The sequence below is a fragment of the Meriones unguiculatus genome, chromosome 3 (assembly GCF_030254825.1).
Source record: "Meriones unguiculatus strain TT.TT164.6M chromosome 3, Bangor_MerUng_6.1, whole genome shotgun sequence".
NCBI classification, from domain to species: domain Eukaryota; kingdom Metazoa; phylum Chordata; class Mammalia; order Rodentia; family Muridae; genus Meriones; species Meriones unguiculatus.
Genome location: NC_083351.1, coordinates 94,368,211 through 94,384,263, shown reverse-complemented (window position 1 = coordinate 94,384,263; position 16,053 = coordinate 94,368,211). Strand labels below are relative to the sequence as shown.

Sequence of the window (16,053 nt, the reverse complement as noted above, 5' to 3'; positions counted from 1 at the left end):
TAGCTTTGGTCAGTAAGACACACTGGCTTCTACAGTATTTTCTGTAGGAATGTGGGGATCAGACAACCTGGAACATGGTGAAGGGGGACAGGGATGCACAGCGGCACTCAGCCCGTCTGAGGAAATGTAGGTGCAGACTCTGTCCTCCTACTGCTGGTTTGTAGTTCCCCAAGAGCTTTCCTTAGGGTGACACCCCCCTTGCTCTCTGCACTGTGGGTCAGGCAGGTCTGCTGGCATATCACTAGTTAGCACATCTGACTCCTCAGGAGGGAGTTTCCCACATCATGTCTAGCTCCTTTCCCCTTCTTCAGAGGTAGTGGGATAAAGGCAAGAGGCACAAATCGTTGTTAGCCTAATCAGTAAACTTCACTGTACCTAAAAGATGATTGTGGCCATATCATCCAGACACACCGCTGCTGTGTATGTGCCTAGAGGGCTCAGTCAACATACTATAGAGACACTGAACACTTCTCACAGAAGCCAAGTAACAGACTTAGCCTAGGTGTTGGTCATCAGGTGAACAGATATGGAAATCGGTAGACACAGACATACATACCACACACACACACACACACACACACACACACACACACTGGAGAAGGGGTAAATAGCCAAGTCATTTGCTTGAGGGACAATGTATGTATGTAACCATGGATCATCATACTAAGTAAAACAAGACCCAGAAAAACAAATATATCATCTTTTCTCTTATTGTAGAGCCTATATTTTGCACATATGTATGAATCATATACATATATGTGTGTGTATATATATACACACACATATATATACACACATATGTATATACACACACATATATATATACATATATATACATATATATACACACATATATACATATATATACACACACACACATATATATACATATATATAATGCTTAAGTTAGAAGTGAGACTATCTGGAACAATGAATGAGAATGGTGGGAGGCAGAGGTGGGAGAAAGGAGAAGGTGGGAGAGTAGATGTGTCGTAGTACATGGTACACTCATGTTCAAATGTCCTTATGAAGCCCAATAGCAATAAAATAAATGTATCCCAACCAGTGAATAAGGAAGTGGGTGCCAATATCGTAAATAACCTCCCAATATAGCCTATATTCTGTGACCTTTATTTTGAAGGAGAGATAACATTTTATTGGAGAATAGTATGTGCATATACTATTAATTGTGTCCAGTAACTATTGATAATTTCCTTTATACACAAGTATTTCTTTGATAAATGTCTGATACCCGGTTGCCTGGAGCGAATGGCCTGCTGTGCAGCATTGATAAACATTTGCAAACACTCTCGCTGGAGATGATTTAATGGCCAGTGTGACACCAAGGAACTTAGAAAAGACATTCAGGGGACCCTGCTATAAACACTGTGGGCCAATAACTTCAGCATCATGGGTTTTTGAATGCTCCAAACCTTTACATTGTGGGTTTTGAGCACTTTGATATTTAATAATTATTTTTAATACAATTCACTCCGCCATATTTATTGAACTCTCTGAAGAGTTCGGTACCATCTCTCAGGAGAGGCTGTGTGCAGGACCTTGATAAAGTGCCTTGCTATGGCCAGGTAGCACAGTGGTCTCAGCAAGACTGTTTTCCCCAGAAAAGTGCTCTGATCTCTGCAGAGATGACTTTTGTTGTTCCAAAGGGGGAAAGGAGACTCCTGCTCCTGCATCCTGCTGGTGGACATTGAGCATCCCCAGTCCAGTCCAGCAGGAGCCAAGTATCATTCCTGACAGGGCTGAGAAGCCTTGATTTTTATCAAGAGAGTCATGCCTAGAATCAAATCCTTGCAAATGATGTGAATAGGTCAGGGCTGGAGATGGCAGGGAAATGAGCTCAGAAGACAAGCATCCTACCACACTTGCTGGACCAGCGAAGTCAAAGAATAACTGCAGTAAGCTGAAAGCCATAACCTAACTTAATGTTTAATGTCTTAAGATTACTGCTCTCCAAACCAATGACTTGTGATTTAAAAAAGAGCAAGATCCCTGCAGTTTGATAATCCTCTAAATAAGACCTTTACTTTGCAGATGAGAAAAAGTTCAGAGAGGACTTCCTGACTCAGAACTCACAGTGGCTTGATTACAAGAGGTTACTTTTTCCTTTATCTTTTTCTTTCTTTCTTTTTTTTTTTTTGTTTTACAAGAGGTTTTCCTTTCTTTCTTTTTTAATTCACTTTACATTGTGGCGACCTCCCTCCTCTCTACCAGGTCCCACCCTTTCTCCCTCTTCCCCTAACTCCCCTCCCTTACTCTTCAGAAAAGCAGAGTCTTCTTAGGCACAGCCTGGAGTCTGAGAAGGCTTCTGTTTGGAAATGATGGGGAGAAGTTTGAGGATATCAGTGAATGTGTCAGGTACGCAGGGACCACCCAATAGTGGAGGGGCCTGCAAAGACCAGCCCATAAGGGCCAATCTGGAATACCCAGTCCTCACTTCTGTTCACACAGGCTTTTTGAAAATGGCCATGGTAGAGTTAATACATGACAGGAGTTAATACATGCCACAAGTCATACCTCCAAGCCCTGCCTCAGTTCCCAAACACTCATGAGCACAGTCTGGACCTGCTCTGTCTAAGGTTACGTCTGAATGTAAGTCGCTGCAAACCTGGAATACACAGGCACAGACATGCATCCTTTATGTCAGTTAAATGAAGTGGTTTTTTAAAATGATGTCTGTGTGTGTATGTCCATGTGTGTGTGGGGTGGGGGCAGGTGTGCAGGAGCCAACAGAGAACTGACAGATTCTCTGGAGCTGAAGCTAGGGGCAAGCTGAGAGCCTCCTAGGTGCTGAGCACCAAGCTCAGGCCCTCTGGAAAAACAGTAAGCACTCTTAGTGTCTGAGCCATCTCTCTAGCCCCTAGTTAGAAGTCTAAAGAACTTCTGAACTTTGCCTTGAGATCTGAAAGCCCAAGGTTTGTTAAAAGCTAAAAATCCGTGCTATGCCCTTAGACAGAACTATGGATGTTATTACAAGGATAAATATGGAGAAAAACTATTGAGGGATCAAAAAATAAAAAAGCAATAAAGAGTCATCAAAAGGTAAGTTGATGCATTCGTGTTTGATAATCAAATTTATCTCAGTTTAGTAATCTATCATTGCCTCAAGGGTTATGTGAGGCTCTCTTTCCCACTGTAGCAAAACAACAAGAACCCTACAGTCTCACATGAGGCCAAACTCACATGCCAAAAGAGTTAATTAAAAAATAATTTGAGTCTAGTGTGATGCCACACACTTGTAGTCCCAGCACTTGGGGAGGCAGAGGCAGGTGGATCTTTGTGAGTTCAAGCGAGTCCAGGACAGTCAAGGTTGCACAGAAAAACCCTGTCTTCAACCCCTCCCCCCCAAAAAAAAAAAAAAACAAAAAACACAAAAAACCAGCTTGTATCATGGAGACGGGGCCATTCACCATATGCAGACCACAAGGTGACAGAGTCTTCTGAGCCCTGTTGCTCTGCTGTTGCCTCTGCTGTGACTGTTGACCACTCTCTCACTGTGTCTTATGATAAGTAGGAGTGACAGCGCTGTGTGTGTGTGTACATATCCTGCCTCCACAAAGTCAGCACCATCCTGGCAATTATTCACACCCTCGGTGCACACTCAGGCGTCAGGTGTGTTAAGTGTCTGCGGAGGAAACACTGCCCCTGGGATCCAGAACTGAGATGCGGGACACTGAGAAGCCTGCGGCCTCAGGCACTAAGCTTGTCTTCTCTTCCTGAACAGCGTTCTGCCTATAATGTTATCATCTCCGATAACACTTCATTAATGCAATAAACATGCCCCGAGTGGGATAGCTGGGCTGCTGGACCCGCTCTGACAACGCCTGACAACCCGGTGTGATCCCTGGACTCCTATAAGCGGTCCTCCGACCTCCCCAGCGCCCTGCACCCTACACACACAATAAATCAATGTCGAAAATGTCACGAGTCCCCATGGAATTTTCGTGAGTTTGTTCTGAAAGTAGAGTGAGTCTAAAGCTAGAGCATTAACACCTCTGTAGTCGTGAAGCTGCGGAAAGCGAAGGGGAGCAGGAGCATGGTGGAGACGCCAGAGCAGGTGGGCAGCGCAAGCCAACCGCACTGTACAGCTTGCGTCTGGCGCCCTCCAGTGGCGCACAGAGTCCTATGGTCGAGACTCGTACTGCCAAACTTCCTAACTACCCCAGCGTTCGGTAATTCAGTAGGAGGAATTCAGTTCTTGTAATTTATCATGATGAAAAAACAAAACAAAACAAAACGACAACGAGGACTTCCGAAGTGTCAGTTCTTCAATCGTGTACGTTTTCTGAAAATCCGCCGGTCCTGCTAATTCATCCCAGGAAAGGAGCCGGTGAGTAAAGTCCTGCCTCTGCCGCGGACCCAGCGCGAAAAGAGCCTCTTACCAAACGCGCTAGCCTGCTCTCTTGGTCCCCAGGCGTCATGGCTAGGACACCTCACGCGGGGCCACCACTGAATTACTGAGGTGGCTGTACCTTGCAGAAGACTCCCATTCTAGTTCATGGCCAAGGAGTCCCAAGACACAGCATTACCGTGCCCTGGGATGGCCCCTGTGCTAGGGAGGTCGCCTTCTGTCTCCTCCTGTGACAATCGAAGGTGGGGAAGACTTCAGTGTGAAGGAAAGCGGAGGAAGACGCTGGCGTGGGCTGTGCTGTGTGTGGTAGGTTTGGAGTACGTGTCAACGATGCGCTCATTGTTAATGTATGGAGTGACCTAGAGTCTTCTACCTTCAGATATGTCAACCTTTCTCCAATGGAATTCTGGCAAATCATTGCCTTTTACCAGAAAAAACGATTCAGACATTGGTGGGAAGTCATTCGAGAGCATGAGCTCCCGATGTAAAGAAAGAGCAAGATCGCATTTTCAAAGCTCTTGGCGTTCTGAGCCCCCAGGGGCTTGCACACCAGCGGCAGGTTTTGCTGGCCGCTTACCTATGAGGGTTCGAGAGCCCCCACCTCCCGGACTTACCTCCGCTTTCCAGCCAGCCCGAGCCGGTGGGTGACGGAGAAGGCGGCTCTCCCGGGCTCTCAGAAGCTGCAGCTGCGGACCTCAGGGCGCACGCGGGTGTCTGCTAGAAAAAGTGAAGACACCTCAGCGAGAATGCAGGGACTGCAGAGCTCCGCGGGCGGAAGGCACTTCCTGCTTTCAGAGATTAGCCGGCCCTAGCGCGACTCACCTGCTCACTGACTTGCGCCAGCAGCAGCACCCAGAGCGCTGTGCAACCACGGGGCTCCATGGCCTGCTGCCCCGGGGGCTCGCAGCGCTCCGCTCAGCGGTCTAGGCTGGGTCACTGGGTAGTCCCGGGGTGCAAGGGGTATGTACGGGTGCAGAGGATCAGGATCCGACCGGCAGAAGGAAGGGCTCCAGGCAGCGACTCCACCACGCACACCAGTTCTCACTGCAGCTTCGCTCTGAACCGGGGGTGGAGTGGCAGTGGTGGCGGGGGCGGCGGAGCAAGCATGGGACAGCAGGAGAGAGGGCAGGGAAGGAGAGGGCAGGGCGAGGGAGGGCAAGGGAGAGGGGAGGGGAGCAGAGAGAAGGGAGTAAAGCAGGGAGGAGGAGGGTCGGGAGGAGTGGCGGGGAGAAATGATCAAGCAACGAGAGACCCTTAGTGAGGATCCAGCACCCTTCACACCCACAACCTACCAGAAGGGTCTTTTGTCCACCTGCGTGCGAGCTTGCTGTGGGCCAGGACGCAGTGGTATCTGCCCACCCACCCCTGCGCTCTTGTGGGCAACCGTCCCGGTGTGGCTCTCCCAAGTGCTATGCCACCACTGTGGGACTTCTCACCGACCAGCAAGAGTGGCAGCGTAGGAGCAGGGCGTTTGTTGGTCTCAGTCCTCCCCTGACCATAGCCGCTCTGGAGCCTGCTTCCCTTCTGTTGGGGATGTGCAGGGAAGAGCGGATCTCATGGATGAATGTGAGTCCTTAGTTGTCCTGGGGCATGTGAAGTTAAATGGTGAATGGAGGGAAGGCAGGGCGCTGGGGCGGGGACAGGACTGGCCATTGAGGAGCTGAATTTCCCACGTCTCTAGCTTGGCAGTGGGCAGTAATGGCTCATCGCAGGTTCGCCTTAGCCTGGTGGGAGAGGCCAGCTTTGGCTGGCCTGTTGGGAGAGCAGGTGTCACTGGGTTCCAAGGGCATCCTACTAGGAAGTCTAAGGGCCCCAACCTAGACAGATCAGGTCCATCGAAGGCAACCAGTGAATGCTCCTTCCAGGCCTGTGTTCTGGTCCATCCATGACCTGAGTATGTTTTTGAGTATGAGCAAGAGTGTCTGCTGCATTGTGGGTACAGGTACATAGAGAGCCGAGTGCACAGGTAGATGTTGACACATGTGTGACTGCCAATGGCTGCCCACCCCAAAAGCTGCCCTCCACCTACCTTCCGCTACTCTTGGGTTCCAGGCCTCCCGTGCAGCTGTGGCTCCAGGCCCCCCCCCCCCATTTGCAGTGGGACAGACCTTGCCTGGCTTGCAAGGCTGAGAAGAAGATAGCACAGTAGCGGCTGTGGTTTACAGGATGATCACCCAAGTCTACATGGAGCTGAGAGGACCCAGAATGTCCCTTTATAGGCCTAAAGTGTCCTACATGTCAGAAAGGGCAAGGCAGGGCTGAGATTAGCAGGTGTATTTGCCTATGCGTACCTCCAGTCCTCTCTCCTGCTCCTCTCCTTTTCTCTCTCTTAGTTGATCTCCCTCACATGAAAAAAAATCTTCAAAGAGTACAGTTTTGTGTTTTATTATTTCATTGTTTTATAATTCTATGCACATATTCTATGTTCTTTTATAAAAGCCCCCATTATCTTCTCTTATCCCCTCTTTGTTCCACCGGATTTCTCTTGTTCCCAACTCTCCCCCCCTAAGGCCCCCCTCTCATGTGTGTGTGTCTGTGTGTGCCACTGCATTTAATTGGGGCTTCCTGAATGAACATGAAGTTTAATTACTGAAGCATGGGCAATGTACCAGTGGTGATGTCACTGAGGAATATGACTTTCTACTCCTGCAATCTTTAATTATTTGTGGTCTCTATGGGAGAGCAGGGGCTGATAAGGTTTGTCTGTGATGGAAGTTTGATGGGAGAAGTCTCAGAAGGTTTCATGCAAGCAGCCACTGGTGCTGTGAGTTCACAATACCAATCTGCCAGGCAAGAATTACCCACTGGTACAATAGTGGTATGACTGCTATGGGGATAACAAAATGCTTTCTTGTTGGATTTTAGGTCCACTACATAGGTGGAAATCATACCTGAGAGTACAAACCTGGTCAAAGCTCACAGTCGGCGAGGTTAGAGTTCTACAGCTGCTAAATGGATATATCGTCAAGATGACTTCTACATTTTTATGTTTATACCCATTGTCTTAGTTAGAGTATCTGTTGCTGAGATCAAAACTGTACCTGAGATCGCCTTCTCTTACTAAAAATGTGAAATCTGGCCTCTGATAATAATAACAATTTACACAGTGGGATGCTACCTTCGCATAGCTACACTATTACTATATAGTAATTGCACATTGTTCAATCTATAAATGTTTCTATGAAAAGTATATCATTTTTTAGTTATGTAAGCAATGGTGCAATAGGAGATACAGCTCAGCAGCACTGTCGGAGACCTCCACTCAGGTGATGCTGGGATTTGTGATATCACTGCAGAAGGGAATTTTGAATTAGAGCATGAAGTAGAATTAGAGTTTATTAAAGAGTCTTTTTTTAAAAAAAATACATACATACACACACACACACACAGATTTAAGTGGTGGAAGAATAGGACATGCTCAGAATCATGTTGCCAATGAGGGTAATATTCCATTGTCTTTATATTAGTGATGTTGAGTTTGATGGGTCCTGGAGTTATCTTTAAAGGCCTGTTAGGAGTTAGATGAATTCACAGAGTGGTCCCGAACGAGCATGGGGCAGTATAGAAGTATAGCTGACAAGGTAAAATGCTACATCACAAAGGGTGTACAGGAAGTTAGGGTGTATTCAGTGTAACATTTTATTTGTGAGATTCTTAAAAAAAATCTGGGAAAGGAGTAAGGTCACACTCAAGGTCATATATGCTCAGGCATTGAGTGTGATTCATTGCTATCTTAATATTTATGTTGGAAATATCTTTATATGAAAGGAGTATTGTCCATGTTGGCAACCTTGACCACAAACATTCACTGTACAGCCATTGTTGAAACCCAGCTGGCAAGAGGCTTCAGTCAGATCCCCGATTATGGGGTTCTTTCTCTTTCCTGTACCCCCTGCATTTTCTCTTCCAGGCCCACCTTAGTTATTGTACTAATTTTTCATCATGACTTGTGATAGCCTCTATCACATATGAAATGTTCTGTGTGCCGCTGCAGTGATGTCCTTACTCTCCTGCTACAGGAGCTATCCCTCAGACACCTTGAGGGTGAAAACCCAGCCTGTGGTCTTCTAAGCCAGGCCAGATGGTCTGTCAAAGCAGGGCCTTTAGCTGACCTGCTTTATTCCAGAGGTAACAGCAATTGGGGAATCTGGGCTGCCAATCAGCTGCTGCCACACAGGAAGCTGTCAGAATGTGAAAAAGATGCCCCGTGAGAGGACGTCTGGCTTGTTCTCTTGCGTTTCCCTTTGGGCTGTGGTCCTGGTTTTGTGCTGCAGGCTGGCATAGGAGTGTTGTCACAGTGGCTGCTCTGGGAGCAGCTGCATGAGAAACTGGAGAGGTCTCAGTCTGAGACTGCCAGACAGCCGCTATGCCACATTCTGCTGACCGAGCAGTTCCCACAGGCTGCCCTGATGCAGGGGAATACACCCAATGGCTTTTCATTGAAGCTTCAAGGTGATGTGAAGAAAGGGATAGAGGAATGTGGCTCTGTTTGCCTCCATCATGACACGATTTTTTAAAAGCCTCATCTATGAACAGGTGTATATCGGTGCTACTCTTCTCCATTTGTTTTTGTATTCACTCCTTTAGGACCCAGCAACTCAAAGGAGAAGAGACTGATTTGGGTCCACAGTTCAGGGGGTCACAGTCCCTCAGGGTGAGAAGCAAAGCATAGCCCATTTGTGTGTGCTGACAGGGACATAGGCAGTAGCTTGTTTGTGTCCTGTGGACCAGGAAGCAAAGAACAAAGGCTGGGGCTGGGGCAACTGTTACCATCATAGGCCTTCTCCAGGACCCTGCTTCTGTTATCTGAGATCCACCTCTTAAAGATTCAACAGCTCAAGATAGAACCACCTGTTAGTGCTCAAAACACAAGCCTGAAGGTACACTTCACATTCAAACCATAGTACCATGCCACCCACTCAGTGACCTGGGATGTGGACTAGCCTTCAGAGTGTTTTCTGTGTTTGACTAGGTTCAGGCCACCGACAGATTGGTATCACTCCAACAGGGCTGCAGTAACTCCATTAAAGTCAGGCTTCCTATTCACCTTCAGTAACCTTCTCCAGGGGTAGCTGGAGGACCTTCATTTCCTCCAGTTGTTGGAAGGCGGCAGATCAATGCTGGGGGCTGAATTGTGCCCCAACCTCACCTCAGCACATGTTGGCGTCTTGGTGTGTCAAACGGAACCTTGTTGAGTGACAGAGTCTATGAGGAGTTAAAATTATCTACATCCTCCCTCCTTCTTTCTCTCCTTCTTTTCCTCCCTCCCTCCTTTCCTCCCTCCCTCCCTCCCTCCCTCCCTCCCTCCCTCCTTCCCTCCCTTCTTCCTTCCTTCCTTCCTTCCTTCCTTCCTTCCTTCCTTCCTTCCTTTCTTTCTTTCTCTCTCTTTCCCTCCCTCTCTCTCTTTCTTTCCTTTGTTCTTTCTCCTTTTCTCTCCTTTCTTCCTTCCTTCTTTTCTTTCCTTTGTTCTTTCTCCTTTTCTCTCTCTTCTTCTTTCTTTCTTCTTCCCCACACACTCTTTCTTTCTCCACTTCTACCTCCTTTTTATTTTATTCTCTTATGAGATAGGGCCTTGCTTTGTGGCCTCAGATGTCTCAAATCTCATTACATTCCTTCTGCAGTCTCCCAAGTGCTGAGATTTCAGGCATGTACCACTAGGCTGAGTGTCTTTCTTCTTCTTGAAACCATTTAAAATATACATTTTTAGAATGTATATTTCCTAGAAAGGGATTTCTTTTATGAATATTTGCAATCTTTATTTTTTTTAAATTATTTTGAGATGTTCTCTATAGTGCAAGTTGGCCTATAACTTACTATATGGCTTCAGGCTGGCCTCAAACTCACACAGCAATTCTACTTTAGCCTCCTAAGTTCTAGGATCACTAAGTAGAAGTATTGAGGTACTTAACGAGAGTCTCTAATGAAGGACCTTTCCTCAGTGAGCAAACAAACCAGTGGGGAGGCAAACAGTTCCTCTCCACATACTTGTCAATGCATATTTTGAAGCACTGTAGTTGTTTCTGGGACAGTGTGGGTAAACACTGCATATTGGGTAATTTATTTCCATCCCAACCACCAATAACATGGCTCAGAATGAAAAATTCCAGAGCATAATGCTTTTCTTGCAAGAGGGGCCACTGTTGCTCCGGACGCCTCCTCTGATGGAGAGAAACTTGGATGGAAATGCAGTTTCATTGCTTTGTTTATCAGCCATGTGTTGGTCAGATTTGATTCTCAGAGGGCTCTCCAGCAGCTTTGAGTCTGCACCTTTCAGACTGGTGAGGGTCTTGGCATTACTCTTGCCAGGGACATCACAAGCTCACACTCTATACTCAGATCCTGGCCCTCCATTTTGGGAGCCATTATTTTTCTTTAAATTTATTTTTATTTTTATTAATTATAGTTTATTTACTTTGTATCTCCCCTGTAGCTCCCTCCCTTCTCCCCTCCCAATTCCATCCTCCCTCCCTTTTCCCCATCTGTGCCCCTCCCCCAGTCCACTGCTAAGGGAGGTCCTCCTCCCCTTCCCTCTGATCCTACCCTATCAGATCTCCTCAGGACTGGCTGCATTGTCTTCTGTGGCCTGGTAAGGCTGCTCCCCACTCAATGGGAGGTGATCAAAGAACAGGCCAATCAGTTCCTGTCAGAGACAGTCCCTGTCCCCATTACTATGGAACCCACTTGAATACTGAACTGCCATGGGCTACCTCGTACAGGGGTTCCAGGCCATCTTCTTGAGTGGTCCTTGGCTGGAGTATCAGTCTCAGAAAAGACCCCTATGCCCAAACGTTTTGGATCTATTGCTCTTCTTGTGGAGCTCCTGTCCTCTCCAGGTCTTATTATCTCTCCCTTCTTTCATAAGATTCCCTGCACTCTGCCCAAAGTTTAGCTATGAGTCTCAGCATCTGCCTCGATACCCTGCAGGGTAGAGCCTTTCAGAGGCCCTCTGTGGTAGGTTCCTGTCCTGTCCTTTGTTTTCTCCCTCCTCTGGTGTCCATCCCCTTTGCCTTTCTGAACAGGGATTAAGCATCTCAGCCAGAGTGCTCCTTCTTGATTAGCTCCTTAGGTGTACAGATTTTAGTATGTTTATCCTATATTATATGTCTAATGTCCACTTATGAGTGAGTATATACCCTGTGTGTCTTTCTGCTTCTGGGATACCCCACTCAAGATGATCTTTTCCAGTTCCCACCATTTACCTGTAAATTTCATGATTTCCTTTTTTTTTTTTTAATTATTGCTGAGTAATTTTCCACTGTGTAGATGTACCACAATTTCTGTATCCATTCCTCCAACTGAGAGGGAGCCATTATTATACAAATGTACATGTTTGTTGTTGGGGAGAAATAACGTTAAATGAGGAATAATGAGAAATAAACTGGGAATGTAGATCCTAATAAAACCCTAAAATGGCCAGGAAATTACTAAAATAATCATAGTACATATGCATTTGTGAGTTAATAAGATAGTGTGTTTAGTATTTTCTATAGCACTTTGAAGGCTCAGAAAGGGAAGAGAGGGCAGAGAAGTCAAATTCTACTGACAATCTGCATTATGAAGATTAAGAACATGAGAAACTGCCTAAAATCATCTTATTAAAATTAACATTAATATTAAGGAACAGTATTAAGCCACAGTGTCTCTCCCTGGTGTGATCTCAGTTAAGTCCATCCTTCTACCCTGTATTTGGGAATAACTCCCCAAAGTAAGTAATGAAGATGAAGAGAATACATAAGATCTGGAAGCTTGAAGATGTTATTTGGTAATAAAACACAGGACAGCAAACTAGGAAACAAAATGAGAGGGCAGCGACCAGGACAGAAGGGGCTTAAACACCATTGGGTCTCATTCATGAGGCAGAGTCCATGTGATTCCAAAGGTCTTAGGTTTTGTTTAGAAGTAGAATGTGATCATATATTCCAAATACCTGTCTACTGCAAAAGGGAGATATTGTTAAGTAATATTAAATTAAATTAATTTATATTTGTTAAGTAAGCATAAGAAAACTGTTACATAATGCTGTTAATTTATATTTGTTAGGTAAATATAAGAAAATGTAGGACAGTATATATCCCTGGCAGAATCTTCATTTCTCATCTCTATAATGTGCATGATAAAAATAGAATCCATGGACAAGCATAGTGCTCACACCAAAATCCCAGAATTTGCTGTGAGCAGGAGATCTTCCTGAGACAGACTCTCTCTCTCTCCCCCTCCCTATCTCCTCCCTCTCTGCCCCTCCAATCTCCCTCTCCTTCTCTTTCCCTACATCTTCTCTCTCTATGTAAAACAACTTCAGTTCTTAAACATGGGATATTTTCAACAAAAGCATTACATGTAATTTGAAAATAAGTGAACTGGGCAACAAGGGGGTCATATCAGATGAGTGGAGACATAGCCAAGAGGAGACTTTCCTTCTCTCTGAGTGTTGCCACCAAACAATTGGCTTACATGGGAAATGGCTCCACGGACTGTTGAAGAATGAAGACTGCATCTCTGGAACAGACTCTGGCATCTGTACAGCTGCAGACAGGAAAGTGCACGGCAGAGCTGTTGGGTCGTGTGGCCCACCTCCCTGACATGTGTCATCACAAACACCGTCAGCAAGTGAAGACAAGGCCCAGCAGAGTCTCAGAAGTGAGGAGGAGGAGAGTCAGCTCTACTTGCTGGGAAGCATGGTGGGAAACTCAGTCATTTTCAGAGTGGATAACTTGTCACAAGCCAACAGCTATGCTGGGCCTAATGCCCTGGACAGGTTCAGTGGGAACCTCAGTGTTCACAGCTAGTGTCCATCCGGTTTCTGCTTTTCAGTAGTTTATTTTGACTGTCCCTTGATGTCCTACAGAACTAAAAGCGTTAAATTATGAAATTCTCAATTGACAGCCTGGTGGAATTATTCTACAAACTAGACTTGTTTGTTTGTTTGTTTTTGGGGTGTGTGTGTGTGTGTGTGTGTGTGTGTGTGTGTGTGTGTGAATCTGGAAGGAGTTAGGGGAGGAGTAAAGTTGAAAATGATAAAAATATGTAGTATGCATGATAGTCTCAACTAAATAATAAAGTGTTATACATAAAGAGGAAAGGCTGACGGTCTCTCAGGCTGACCTCAAACTGCTTCCATGACAGGCAGAAGGCAGTAGACTTTATCATGTGTGTTAGTGTGAGCACTGCTGGGCATGGGGATAGCTCACGCAGTTATTCAGAGGACTACATGAGCTGTGCCTATACACCCGTGTTTTCCAGGAATGCAGTGATGATGCACTCTGTGGATGTGAGAGCTAACCCTCCATTCCCTAGCACTTCTAGAAGCCAGATGTTCAAAAAGGGTCATTTCATGGAAATAGAAGTGTCCCCAGAGGTTCCAGAAAAATCTTGTCTGTTGCCTCTTATAGTGCCCAGAGGCCATCAGCATTTTTTGGTTTAGGGCCAGATCCTTCTGTCTCACTCTCTTTCGTAGGAGTATCTGTGGTTGTGTACTGTGCCTATACAGAAAACCAACTATGATATTTCTCTCCCAAGGTCTTTACCTCAGTATGTCTGCCAAGAAAATTAATTAGAGTTCATGGGTTTTGGGAGGAGGGACCAATTTCCTTAGCCCCGTTATTCAATCATTGAACTCATTGCACTAGGAAGTGGTAATTGTGTTTTATGAACTGTCTTTTAGGATCTCTGGCTGAGATAGAAATGTGTACCTCCAAAGCCTCTAAGTGTGAATGTAAATGCATTCTTGCTGGGCAGTTCTGTGTGCTGGCTAAGGGACTGGAGGCATGCCTGGGGGGGCAGCCCTGATCTGTAGCCACCCCATACAACCTGTAGAGAGGGTCTGAGGGTATGAGCTCCAAGACCCTGCCAGCATTCTGAGGCATGGGTCTTAGAGCCACCCCCTACCATCCACACTGGGTTAGAAAGACTAGTCAGACAGAGATGTGAGTCAGCTTTGTTACAAGCAAAAGCTGGCAGGTACCAATAAGGAGTCATGAGTCCTTATTCACATCTATGTCAAAAAGACTGACATTTATTTTCTTCTTCACCCTTGTGGCCATAAAATTGTATATATATATATATATATATATATATATATATATATATATATATATCTGAGAGCAGTGTACCTGACAGAGGCCGAGAAACAAAGTGTGTGCTCACTACAGAAAGTCAGCTTTGGGAATCAGAGTCCACAGGCTGCTCCCATTGGGTCCAATCTTGGGATGGATTAAGTGGGACTGTGACCTGGGGGCCTTGTGAGGTAGGAAGATGTCTACTGCAGAGACAGTGTCTTGCCCTCAGTCAGGAGCACGAAGTGGGAGTTTGAGAGGTCTGGAGAGGAAGCAGCCTATGAGGGCACTGAGCCCTCAGCCTAGGCCACTGATCCCTGGGAAACCTCTCGCTAGCTGTGCAATGGGCTGGGGTGACCACAGTGACCCTACAGTCCTTTGAAACCAGTTGTCCTGTACAAATATGAGCAGACACACCTGCTGATGCCACCTGGCACCCACAGGCTGGGGCAGAATGTCTTTGGTACTGGGCTTAGAAAGTCTAGGTTTTGGAACAGGAAGTATCTGTATTGGAGCTGAGATCCAGGTCATAAAGTACTGCTCAACAAGTTTGTGTGTGTGTGTGTGTGTGTGTGTGTATGTTTGTGTATGTGTGTGTGAGAGAGAGAGAAGAGGAGAGGAGAAGAGAGGAGAGGAGAGGAGAGGAGAGGAGAGGAGAGGAGAGGAGAGGAGAGGAGAGGAGAGGAGAGGAGAGGAGAGGAGAGGAGAGGAGAGGAGAGATGGAAGACAGAGGAGAGGAGAGATGGAAGACAGAGGAGAGGAGAGAGACACCAAGACTGACTAAATTCATGGCAACCCTTTTCTCTCTTCAACCTCACAAATACTGGGATTACAGATGTGAGGTCACCACACTTGGGTAAAATTCAATTTCTGAAAGAGACTATTTTCCTCAAAAATTTAAACAGCTGAAATGTCACTGGCTAGGAGCAATATCCACAGGTCTCAGCCTAAACCTTGGAGAAGGGAAACACCCTAGGCTGATGCACAAAGAATTCCTGTTGCCTGGCAGGACCGGGGCCTGCCCTGGGATAGAGGGAGAGCCACGGTGAATTGTTAAGCCGTGAATCCCATGCTATCAGGTACACAAGTATGTGACTACCTAAGGAGCCCAGAGAACTCAGAGAAGTGAGCATCTGTGGGGACTTCAGGCCCTCCTGGCCAGGTTACCCCCCAATAGTCCCACAGCTCAGTTGCTAGCTTCAGCAAGTAGGAACTAGAAGGAAAAATGAGCTGCCTGGTGGGGACTGAGAATTTTGTTTGAAGTTAAGTGACAAATGCACTTATAATAGACTATACTGAATTTGACTTTCTTTGACTATTTATTATAATTAACCAAGCAAATGAAGCATGTGGAGAACTCAAATACAGAGGATGAATTATGTCCCATGTCATCTATGCACACTGGAAATTGCTGTCAGTTTTAAATCTGTCATGTAGAGATTAGTGACCAAGTGGAGTGGGCACAGGCTAATGACCAGCTGGTAAGGTGGATGGGGCCTAGTGAGTAATGAGTGCATATTAGTGGTAGAGGTTAGTGATTTGCAGGTGGGATGACTGACAGGTGGAGTGTGCAGAAGTTAGTGACTCATAGGTGTGGTGTAGTGACTGACAGTGGAGTTGTCAAAGGCCCAG

At 46.1% G+C, this 16,053-nt stretch overlaps 1 protein-coding gene across 1 annotated transcript in view; it reads right to left on the bottom strand.

Annotated features, from left to right (window-relative positions):
• The window catches only part of Adamts16 (ADAM metallopeptidase with thrombospondin type 1 motif 16), a 112,195-nt gene extending 105,910 nt beyond the window's left edge, over positions 1–6,285 (bottom strand). Inside the window, exons 1-3 of the mRNA XM_021652998.2 lie at positions 5,810–6,285; positions 5,192–5,426; positions 4,984–5,086 (exon numbers count right to left, since the gene is read on the bottom strand). Coding sequence (XP_021508673.1) covers positions 4,984–5,086; positions 5,192–5,251 — 163 coding nt within the window. The 5' untranslated portion in view covers positions 5,252–5,426; positions 5,810–6,285. The remainder of the gene's footprint in view (positions 1–4,983; positions 5,087–5,191; positions 5,427–5,809) is intronic.
• Positions 6,286–16,053: the final 9,768 nt, after the last annotated feature.